This window comes from Esox lucius, chromosome 13, assembly GCF_011004845.1.
Source record: "Esox lucius isolate fEsoLuc1 chromosome 13, fEsoLuc1.pri, whole genome shotgun sequence".
NCBI classification, from domain to species: domain Eukaryota; kingdom Metazoa; phylum Chordata; class Actinopteri; order Esociformes; family Esocidae; genus Esox; species Esox lucius.
The window spans coordinates 26,260,961-26,272,233 of record NC_047581.1 but is presented as its reverse complement, the minus strand read 5'-3'; the positions used below and the strand labels follow the sequence as shown (position 1 = coordinate 26,272,233).

General features: G+C 43.2%; 1 protein-coding gene across 11 annotated transcripts in view; it reads left to right on the top strand.

Moving 5' to 3' along the window:
- Window positions 1–3,210: 3,210 nt before the first annotated feature.
- Window positions 3,211–11,273, top strand: part of nsmfb (NMDA receptor synaptonuclear signaling and neuronal migration factor b) — a 31,983-nt gene continuing 23,920 nt past the window's right edge. For 10 of the 11 annotated variants that reach the window (XM_034296670.1, XM_029124418.2, XM_029124415.2 and 7 more), the window contains exon 1: window positions 3,211–3,623. In XM_034296670.1, the coding sequence (XP_034152561.1) occupies window positions 3,593–3,623 (31 nt within the window). In that variant the 5' untranslated portion in view covers window positions 3,211–3,592. The remainder of the gene's footprint in view (window positions 3,624–11,273) is intronic. The other variant, XM_029124417.2, reaches the window with a different exon arrangement.

Here is an 11,273-nt window from a genome sequence, read left to right as displayed (position 1 = left end):
GCGTGTGCAAACGCTCCTGTACTGTGAGTGTATCATCACTATGACCTGATAATGTGATCGCTCTGTCAGAACAGTACAATACAAATCAGTAGACATAGTCCATTATACAGTATTCATTAAATTTGACTGGTGCATTTTGTTATGCAAGAGGTCAGCTGTACAGTATGGGTGCTGAATGCTGAGCATGTGAATTTTCTATTAATGCAGACTGTGTAGGATATCATTATGGATGAACAGGAGCACATATGCTGAGAGCAATTCCATTTTTGACAGATCCCTCTTTCTCCAGTTCTTATCCAGTACTTCTCCACTCAGCGTACATTTTTGTGTTGGCTTGCAAACTCTAAATTACTTCCCCTCGCCCCAAATCCTGACTCGAGGTTTCTGGTGTTCCTTCTTCATTTACCCTGTTGTTTCTGGGAATATTCCATTCAGGGTTTCTGGAAAATTGCAGACATTTCGGGGGAAATTATTTAAAACTGGCTACCCTGTGCTAGCACAGTGTAGAATCTCTGTCAGACCTGTGTGTGTGTGCACTATAAAAACACTGTGATGGATGCGCAGTGGTTACGTGAGTAGAACTAGTCTAAATGAGGCAGATGGCTGCTTACATTTTCATAGGGCTACATTTATTTTGTGACAGCTTTATGACAATTTACAAGGGCCTGTGTTGCGTGATTGACTTCACATACCAGTATGATGTAGCACAGGGAGATAGACTGCTGTTCTTCTAGGAATACTGCTGTAACTGCTACCACTACTACTACTATTGCCACAAATTATAATGATAATACAACACTAATACAACATTTACACTACCACAACTACTACTACTACAGCCACTACAACTATTTGTAGTGCTTTATTTGTAGTTGGACCATAGCTGCTCTTCCAGGAGTGCTAAATATTTTTCTATTGTCCTTTGTTGTCTTACATTGCGCGCTGCTGGAAACACATTTCACTGCTGCTCTGTTTAACTACAAATATACATTTATGCGGTACTAACATATATCTGCCATCAGAACTGTGAATTTCCTGGTAAAAAATTGTCAGAAGCGCAAAACAAAACTAACTAGCAAGCTTCTGTAAAGCTTTAAAAACTTGAGCCGCCCCTGTTTTGACAAGTCCAATGGCTCTGTTGAACTAGGACAATCATATCTAACCCCCAGTAGTGTGATTGAGTCAGTTAAAAACAAAGGTCACAATAATTGCTACAAAAAGTGACACTGTTCACATTTAGATCAGACCGCAGACTCAATCAACCAAAGATGTCATTGGTTGAACATTCCTGGCACGAAATTAAATAAATACTGCTGTTGTGCATTATGTCTGAAACACTTGCAATCACTAATTATTATATAGGGAGACTGAACAAAAACACCACAAATAGTTTGTAGCAGTGGATTTTCCATTTAAGGATGGTTTGCACCCCAACAATTGACACAACTTTAGAAATTCATTTTTTTAATTGTAAATCAAAGGAATACTCACATAATCTATATAAAACGTCAACTTCTTTTAGTGTGTAACTGAGCCTTCCCATTACAGGTGTGGATGGATTTCAGCAAGGGCATTTGAACTGGCGAGTGAACTTGGAGTGTGAACTGGGCATGTGAACTGCAACTATGCCTTCAATAACTTTATGTACCCCAGAGTAGAGACTGACGTCTCATAGTAGATAGTGAAGTATTTAAGAAGACACTGAAGTCTCAAAAAAGAGACAGATGTCTTAAAGAAGACTTTGACGGTACATTGAAGAATTCTTATCTTTTTCTCGCAGGTGCCCTTATTTTATCAACTTTTTAACTCTTTATAAAGGTACTCATATCTCTTCCAGTTCAACTCGTTGCACCCAGCGCCTCTTTGGCCGACCTATGATGTCATCCCAGTACTTATGCATCAGATGTTATAGAATACGGATTGAGTCCCAACTTGCCCCACATTCCCTGGCCTATAGTGCACCACTATTAACCAAAACCCTATGGGCCTCAGTCTTAAATAGGGTACTGAATAAAGGCAACAGTGTGCCATTTGGCACGCCCCCTAGAACCAATGTCAGGAAGGATATCAACAGTGTCAGACAACATCAGTAGAGAATGTGGAGATGACTGACTCAGACAAGAGCTGAATGGCTGCTAGGGAAACGTTCACACCAGATAACATTGTTGCCTGATTGAGTGTCATCTGACATTGTGATGGCAGCCACCCATGTCAGTGTACCAAATAGCACCCTATTCATTATATTGTTAATAGACTACTTTAGACCAGGGCCCTTTAAAATTGACTACTTTTCACTAGGGGCTGTTAACAAAGGACTACTTGTGACAATGGTGCTTTATAATGGACAACATTTTAACAGGGCCCCTTTATAATGGACTACTTTTCACTAGGGGCTGTTAACAAAGGACTACTTGTGACAATGGTGCTTTATAATGGACAACATTTTAACAGGGCCCCTTTATAATGGACTACTTTCAAAGCAGTTAGCCAAATGTATTGTTAAAGATCTTATGCACAAACATTTTGTTATTTGATATCATGTGAATGCAACCAATGAAACCTTGACATTTTAAAATGCTTTGTATTTTTGGGTTACAATATTTCACTGCAGCTGGGACAAGATGCCTCGCGCTAATGGACGCTGTCCATGGTGGGCGAAACAGAGGTGGTTGTTTTAGAAAGGAATATGAGTTGTCCACGGTGCTGAAATAGCTTTTGGAGTTATATTGTCCACAGTACTTACCGCACCTGTAAATAGAATTTTGTGAGACAGATCATGTTGTTGGTCAATGACGTCACGTAATGTGTTTTCTGTATATGTGTAGTGGATGTGATTACACACGGTTTTGCTTTGATTTAAGAGCTAACCTCCACTTAACAAGCAAATGTATTATAGCGACAGTTCAATAGCAGGAGGCATGCTTATTAACTATTGCCAAAAGTGGAAATGAATATAGACTAGACAATCTTCCTGTTCGTTTTTAATCCTCACTGTCCCTTAGTTTAATAAAAAATCGCTACCCAGCAATTCAAAATGGCACTGTTCCGTTCCATTTAAACAGCACCTTTTTGATGTGTTCAATAATCTGCTTTGAAGGACTCAGCCCTCACCTGCTGCAGTCAAGTCAATCTATGACGCGATAGGCAGGTAGTCCTTGTATGGCTGTAGTTTCCTTCCTGTCCGTTCCTCGCCACTTCACTGAATCAATGTGTAGTTAAGCGCGAGAGGGGCAAGCAGGCAACCGCGCGCTACAAGCCAGGCACGTTTTCTGATCTCATAGTCAGCAGGGCTGCTGCTGCGATTGAAGTCACTTACTACAGGGCTTCAATAATTACGCGGGGATTTCTAGATTCAGCATAATTAAATATATACATATATAAATATAAAAAAAAACATTTTTTTACAACTCAGGGAAAAGGTGAACAATTCACCCAGCTTCGGTGATTCAGTTTTACCTTCGTGTTTTCGAGGATCTTTTTCTTCCACCAAATCAGATCGCCCATCATCAGTGGAATGATCAAGCTTTTTTCGTCTGCTGTTTCCACTTCAGCATGGGAACTGCCGGGTCCAAAAGGAAGACTTTAAGGAACGATGCAATATCTTCAGTGGCGGCAAAAGTTAGGTGAGTGGCTGGGGCTCATCTGTATGACTGCAGGGATGCAGTGTGTGACCAGTCGCGTGTGGTGCTTTACTGTGACTTAAAAGGGACTCGGTATTTTACAACAATAGGCTACTTGCAAATATTTAACAATCAACGTTACGCAGATACACCTTATCTGGTTTTCACAGTTTACTCTTATAGATTTGTTTAACAATTATCTCCTTAGCAAAAACGATTTGCTATTGTTTTCGTGGATAAAACACTGCCAAATCAGTCCTAACTTCCATTCCTTTAAATGTTTTTATTAAGCTACTTGATAATGCATCTTTTTTTAGGTCTCTGGAAAGCTTTGGGAATCTGTAACAGCTATTTCGTCTGAGGAACGGCGGTTGAATTTTAATCAGTAGCAGTAAACAAAACCATTCTGCGCTTTATTTGTGTACTCCTTATGTAGGCCTACTATAATCTACTGTATTGATACCTTTTGTGTCAAACTTGTTATGCCTAGCAGCCAAGAGCAATAAATCCTGTTTACAGTTCTTAGATTTGTTACTTAGGAGTGTTTGATCTGATACGAAAACATTTTAATTCTAAACACTTCATAGTAAACGTTGTTCAGCATACAACAGCACATTTCTCAAAATGTTTTGTTTTAAGCTAACTTATCAACATGTTCTGCTCTCTGATGCACCATAAAATAGATTATACATTATGATTTATACAGCAAAACAGCAAGAAAAGTGCCAGAATGTGTGCAAATTGTAATTTACAAGATCCTTAATTGGGCTCCACACTTCGTCTATGACTCATCCCAAATGCATCTGGTTTGGTGATTATATTTGCTGTAAAACCGTTAGTCATGACCTCACACCTTTTATTTGGTGCAAGCTGGACTTTGCCCATGTGTCCTGAATCACACCATCAAATTTGCAAGATGGTGTGTTTTATGGAATAACCATTAGTACACATGTCATGTCGCCCACCGACTGATCTCACTGTGCAGTCTTGGAGCTCTTCCATCTCTCTCTCCATCCCTCTCTCTCCCTCTGTCCCTCCATCCCTCTCACTCCCTCTGTCCATCCCTCTCTCTGTCTCTCACATCACAGAGGAGTGAAACATACTGACCTTTACACACACTTACACAGCCTCATCTACAGACATCCACTGTCTTGTTTTCTCTGTCTCACACTCAGTTTCTCTTTCTCTCACACATAAACACACACACTCTCTCTTTCTCCTCTTGTTTTTCCTTTTTAGTGTCTCTAACACACACACCGTAAATACACACCTCAAGAGCTGTGTTTCTTTCTCTTTCTGTGACTGGTTTTAAGACATGTTTACGGCTCTTTGGAGCCCAGTCAGTACAGGCTGTTCTTTGCTGGCTTCATCCATATATAGCATATAAAACCCATAGATGGTGGAGTGGTGGAGACCGGCCATACTCACAGTCACTGGCTGATTGGCTGTCAGATGATACTGGATATCCAGTCCAGAGCCATGTCATTCCTCTGCCTTCACCAACCTCCTGTTCCTTTCTGTTTGGTTGTCCGTCTTTTTGTTGGAGCCTGATTGACTGAGCTGATCTGTTTAGTCCCACCATTGACAACTGAATCTGGGCAATTAAAGGGCATGTAAAGCCACACATCTTAGGAGGGTGGACTCTCTTAAAAATGCCCAGAACAACTGTTAAAGGACCCTGACTACTCAATCCTATGCTGGCCTATAGTATGTACCTCTGGTCATGGATGAAACGTTTGTCATATCACGTGAGTCACAATGTTGCCCCGACAAATGTAAATTACCCCAGTAACTATCGTAATCGTGCCAAGTACTATCTGTTCTCCGTCTAGCCATCTATGGAGAGAAATGCCCCTGATCCTTTTTGCGGCTGCGACAGCATTTTAAAGCTTCTCCTTCCCTGTAGCTAACATGAAATAACTTGTTCTGCCAATGAACCCATTTCACACAGTATACATCTTACGCCATATCTTATGTACTGCTACAATAAAGGTAGTGTCTTTGAGTTGTTCGATGGAATTGTTGTCTTGCCTCAAGGAAGCCTGGTTCTCGACATGGGTAGAATACAGTTAAAATGTTAAAGACATTAAAGGGTATTATTACATTTTTCATCTTACTTGGCTGGACTGGACTTTCATGGAATAGCAGGTTTCAGCCATGGGTGGAAACCCATATTGCTGCATTTGTCTTTGTAAAGTTAAAAAAGTATTTGTTTACAAAGCTAAACTGGGACTTTTAGTAGGAATAAGAGGAATATTAGTGGTTTGATGGTAGCTTTCTTCCCCCCAAAATAATAATTAGAATATTTCATCATTAATTAATTTTATGTATTTTTTAAATATATTATGTGATGACCAATCTGCTCTAATGGCCTTGTTTATTTGCCATGATTCCCATCGGGTTTGGGAGAATCGCAGATTGACATGTCCTCCGATACACATCTGGCCAAGCCATTCTTCTTATCAAACTGCTCGCATAATCAGCAAGTATTACCCTCAACCTTTTCACTTGAAAACCGGCCAACCACCGAGAGTTTCCAGGAGTTGCTAGAGCGGGACAAGACAAGGCAACGATGTCCATTGTCCTCCCCAACCAGCCGAGACAACGCTGAGCCAATTAGCACCAGCCTCTGCTGTATCCCCAAGCACTATCAATGGTTCATAACGTTGAATTACTGTGAATTGTGGGTTTAAGGTGCATGGGGGGAGATTTTAGTTGTTCATTAGCCTTGAACAATTCCTGTTCTGTTGCCTTTCGCTGTTCTGTTGCCTTTTCAACATGCTGATGAACACATAATTCAAATAAAATCTGGTTTCTGGCCTGGCACTCGCACATGGCAGTAATGGCAGATGTGTTATAGTAATATAGTCATTTCAAATATGTTAGACATTGGATCCAATCCAAACGTGTTAAGAAAACTAACAACAACAACACTTTCACTTCTCCAATGGTCTCGTGAGACCCCTAACCCTGGTCTGTCATTCCCCCGAGGTCTTGATGTGGCAGCTCTGAGCTGTAATAGTCTGTGATGACCCCAACTGATATTCACAGTGGTCTGCCTGGTTTCCTTCCACCTCTGGAATTCTTAGCCTTGAAAAGTTGGACAAACATCTCCAAATGTGTTGATGAAACTGTTAAATCTCTGGTGCCGTTTCATGTCATGGCTCTACTCATCATCATTCCTGGCAGAACGTAATGTTTTCCCATTTGCGGAGCAATGCTGTCCCAATTAGCCTTGTGTGGTTATTACTGAACATCTGGACCTCTCCCCTAATTATTCTAAAACTACATTACTAGCCTAAAACACATCTCGAACCATAGCATCAAAATGAGCAATAGCTGCCTCCTGGTGCATTTACGTAGGGTAGTACATTACTCCTGGTGTGTGTGTGTGTGTGTTCTAAAGGGTAACCTGTTACCTAAATGGTGCCTGACTTTTCCCAGAGCATGTAGGGTTTATCTGAGAACCAGCCTTGATGTAACTCAGTCACACACCGCCCTAGTGCTGAACCTATACCCATGGATGAATGACAGGGAAGTGTCTGCCAGAAGCCTAGTATTAATTACCTGAACCTCAGACTTTCTTCTCAGCCCTTATGTTTCCTAAATAAACCACCAGGTGTTTCACCCAGCCTTCCCCGTGTTCCCTTATCAGTCAGTCAGAGACACAAAGAGATATCTAGAAGGGACAACAAACTCAGATTAGGTCTTCCAGAGTAGTTTAGAGTGGGTGTCACTTATTTGTTTTCACTTCCTTCCTCTCTTCCTCATTTCACCTCTCCCCCTTTCTCCCCTTTTTCCACCCCCCACCCCTGTAGGGTGGGACGACAGTGTAGAGGGAGGTATCTGTGCTGTCTGGCTGCTGTTACTACTCTGATTACAGCCTATAGAGCCAGGCTGGAGTGTATTGATAGGCATTGATACCGAGGCGTCTGCCTGATTATGCCCGTGTCACTGTCGCTCCGAGGGCCGACAGAGTGTCCAGATGGAACGCAGCGCACTGCGGGTTCAGGAACTGACACTGCACACCCATTGGCTGAACGGCCACGGCGCTCACACTTCTCCTAACTCATCATGTTATGCTAATAAGGGCCGAGCGTACGTCCCAAATGCCACCCTGTTCTCTAAATGGACCCTGGTCTAAAGTAGTGCACTCTGAAGGGAATAGGGTGCCAGTTTGGAGCGGCCTCAGACCGTCTGCACATGGTCTTCATTCTGATTAAGCCTACTTGGCATTAAAGACCCAGTGATTTACTACATCTGGTGTTGTTGTTGTCGTTGTTAATCCAGTTACAAAGCAATATTTATTACGGACTCTAACAAGTATCAATTTAATCACCTCGGAAATCCAGGGTTGAGAGTGACTGGCCGGCAGTGATTTGGGAGGCCGGCCAAACCAGACATGTACGTTCCGCACCTTGGAAAAGCCAACAAGCCAGAGGCGGGAAACAATGATCCTGTGATCAACTGGGGTGTTGTACCGACATCTCAACTTCATGTACTTGAGCAAGAACAGGGTTGAGAGGAGGTGGAAAAGGCGATGGAGCGGAACAGGAGGAGAGGCGGTGTTGGAGACGCTGAGTGGAGAGAGGAAGGCGAGGAAAGAGATGAAGGGCGGCAGGGGAAGGGAAGTTAGAATCAGTACATGGTGTGTCTGGGAAACAGAAAGAGGTCATCTTCACCGAGTCTGGGATTCAGTGGCTGGGCAGGACTCTCCCGCTGTGTACCCTCGATCCCAAATGACTCGCATCATAAAAGAGCCCGGTTCGGTGTCCCAGAGACGCCCAGAAACTGGGCTACACTCTTGCTCTTCTCGGAGGCAGCCAGTAGCGGAAACATGGAAGGCTAGCTCCTTGACACGGATAGGAGGTCTCTTTATAGCGTCTGTTTCTACTGCAGCGGACATCTAGAGCCCGGAGTTAGTCCTTGTCAGGTTGTCCTACTCATGTCCTCTGATAATGGCCCCTAATGTATAACGGTGGTGGCCCTCTGCGCACACGGTAAAACGCTGTTGCATTGCAGCAGTCTACACAGTGTGATGTAAAGACCACACTATTCATCCCAGGGCTGTATGCATGGGTGGCTTCACTCCCCTCATATTACAGAACAGCGTGACACATTAAAGGTCTTCCTCTGCAGAGCACAGCCAAGGATAACGGTTACACTGCAGCTCCTTTCTTCCATCCTTCTCATCAATATGCCTCCCCTCATCCCCCTGCTTTCTCCCCCTGTCAACGTCTCCCTGTTTCCCTGGCCGTGTCCTCTCCCACTCTCCCTCTGTATAATCCCCGTTCTTATTGTGTCTCCATATCCGCCCCCTGCTCCCTGTCACATGGCTGGAAACATGCGTAGGGCTCTGCTCCCTAAAGCACAACCTGCCGCGCAGTAGAGATCTTGTCAATTCTCTCCCGGTAACCCCCAGCCTGTCCATGCATCAGATGCATCCAAGAGCTAGCACACCTGACCGAAGTTGTCAACTAATTACCAAGCCCTTGACTGCTGTATTCACGTGAGCTAGAGCACTATTTTTGACCAGGTCTTTTGACCAGAAGTAGGACCCTGGAAAGGGGGTAGGGGACAATTTGGGATGGAGACCAGGGGTTTGGCACTCTCCTTTCCCATCTGACTGCCTGTCTTCTCTTCGTTTGTAATTAATGTCCTAATGCCTCTCGTACTCTGACCTTTTGTTGTTTTTTAATCAATGTTCAGAGTGCTTGAAGTGATATCTGTGTAATTGGCTTCTGCTTCAATGCACAGACCTCCATTGGTCTTGTAGAGTCTCATTCAGAATTAGAGACATTTACATTTACTGAGCAAATGAAAACAGGAAGCCATCAATGTTAGTTGGAGGTCCTCTAATTAGGGTTTTATGTATGGAATTCTATGTGTTGGGGAAGTAGCTGCTGAACTGGTGGTCATGATTTTGATTCAGGCAGGGCTGTTAATATGTAGTTGTTCTCTTATACACTCACCTAAAGGATTATTAGGAACACCTGTTAAATTTCTCATTAATGCAATTATCTAATCAACCAATAACATGGCAGTTGCTTCAATGCATTTAGGGGTGTGGTCCTGGTCAAGACAATCTCCTGAACTCCAAACTGAATGTCAGAATGGGAAAGAAAGGTGATTTAAGCAATTTTGAGAGTGGCATGGTTGTTGGTGCCAGACGGGCCAGTCTGAATATTTCACAATCTGCTCAGTTACTGGGATTTTCACTCACAACCATTTCTAAGGTTTACAAAGAATGGTGTGAAAATGGAAAAACATCCAGTATGCGGCAGTCCTGTGGGCGAAAATGCCTTGTTGATGCTAGAGGTCAGAAGAGGATGGGCCGACTGATTCAAGCAAAGCATTTGTGAAGCCACAACACGCACAACCTTAAGGTGGATGGGCTACAACAGCAGAAGACCCCACCGGGTATCACTCATCTCCAATACAAATAGGAAAAAGAGGCTACAATTTGCACGAGCTCACCAAAATTGGACAGTTGAAGACTGGAAGAATGTTGCCTGGTCTGATGAGTCTCGATTTCTGTTGAGACATTCAGATGTCAGAATGTCAGAGTCAGAATTTGGCGTAAACAGAATGAGAACATGGATCCATCATGCCTTCTTACCACTGTGCAGGCTGGTGGTGGTGGTGTAATGGTGTGGGGGAAGTTTTCTTGGCACACTTTAGGCCCCTTAGTGCCAATTGGGCATCGTTTAAATGCCACGGCCTACCTGAGCATTGTTTCTGACCATGTCCATCCCTTTATGACCACCATGTACCCATCCTCTGATGGCTACTTCCAGCAGGATAATGCACCATGTCACAAAGCTCGAATCATTTCAAATTGGTTTCTTGAACATGACAATGAGTTCACTGTACTGAAATGGCCCCCACAGTCACCAGATCTCAACCCAATAGAGCATCTTTGGGATGTGGTGGAACGGGAGCTTCGTGCCCTGAATGTGCATCCCACAAATCTCCATCAACTGCAAGATGCTATCCTATCATTATGGGCCAACATTTCTAAGGAATACTTTCAGCACCTTGTTGAATCAATGCCACGTAGAATTAAGGCAGTTCTGAAGGCGAAAGGGGGTCAAACACAGTATTAGTATGGTGTTCCTAATAATCCTTTAGGTGAGTGTATATTTAACCAGGAAAGGTTTTGGTGTTGTATTTGACCGTTGTAGTTCTAGATTGGCTTCATGAAAGTAGCTAAATGTACCCTAGTAGTGGTGGTCAAAAATGGGTTTGGTGATCCCTATCACGTGTGCACCACCCTTTAGAATACCTATAATTTCTGAGTGATGCTAGCACCCTCTCCTCAGGTGAGATGAACATGCTGCCTCATGTTTAATCAGTTAGAGTGTGTGTGAAGTAGCTGAGAGGGGGTCATGGTTACAACAACACAGCCATCTCATTCCATAGCAGCCAGCATCCCCCAAGATTTAGACAGCACGTCACCAGCCAGTACCACTGACTAGGGCCATGGCTGTAATCCTGCATGTCCCTGCAGCCATGTGGGTATCTGTGTGTGTACAGAACAATAACAAAGTGTTACCCTGCCACTGTTAGACCAACATATGGATGCAAGAACTGCCTGTTCCTTATATCACAACTGTAGTTTGAACTGTGAATCGGGTGTTTTGAATGTTTGTT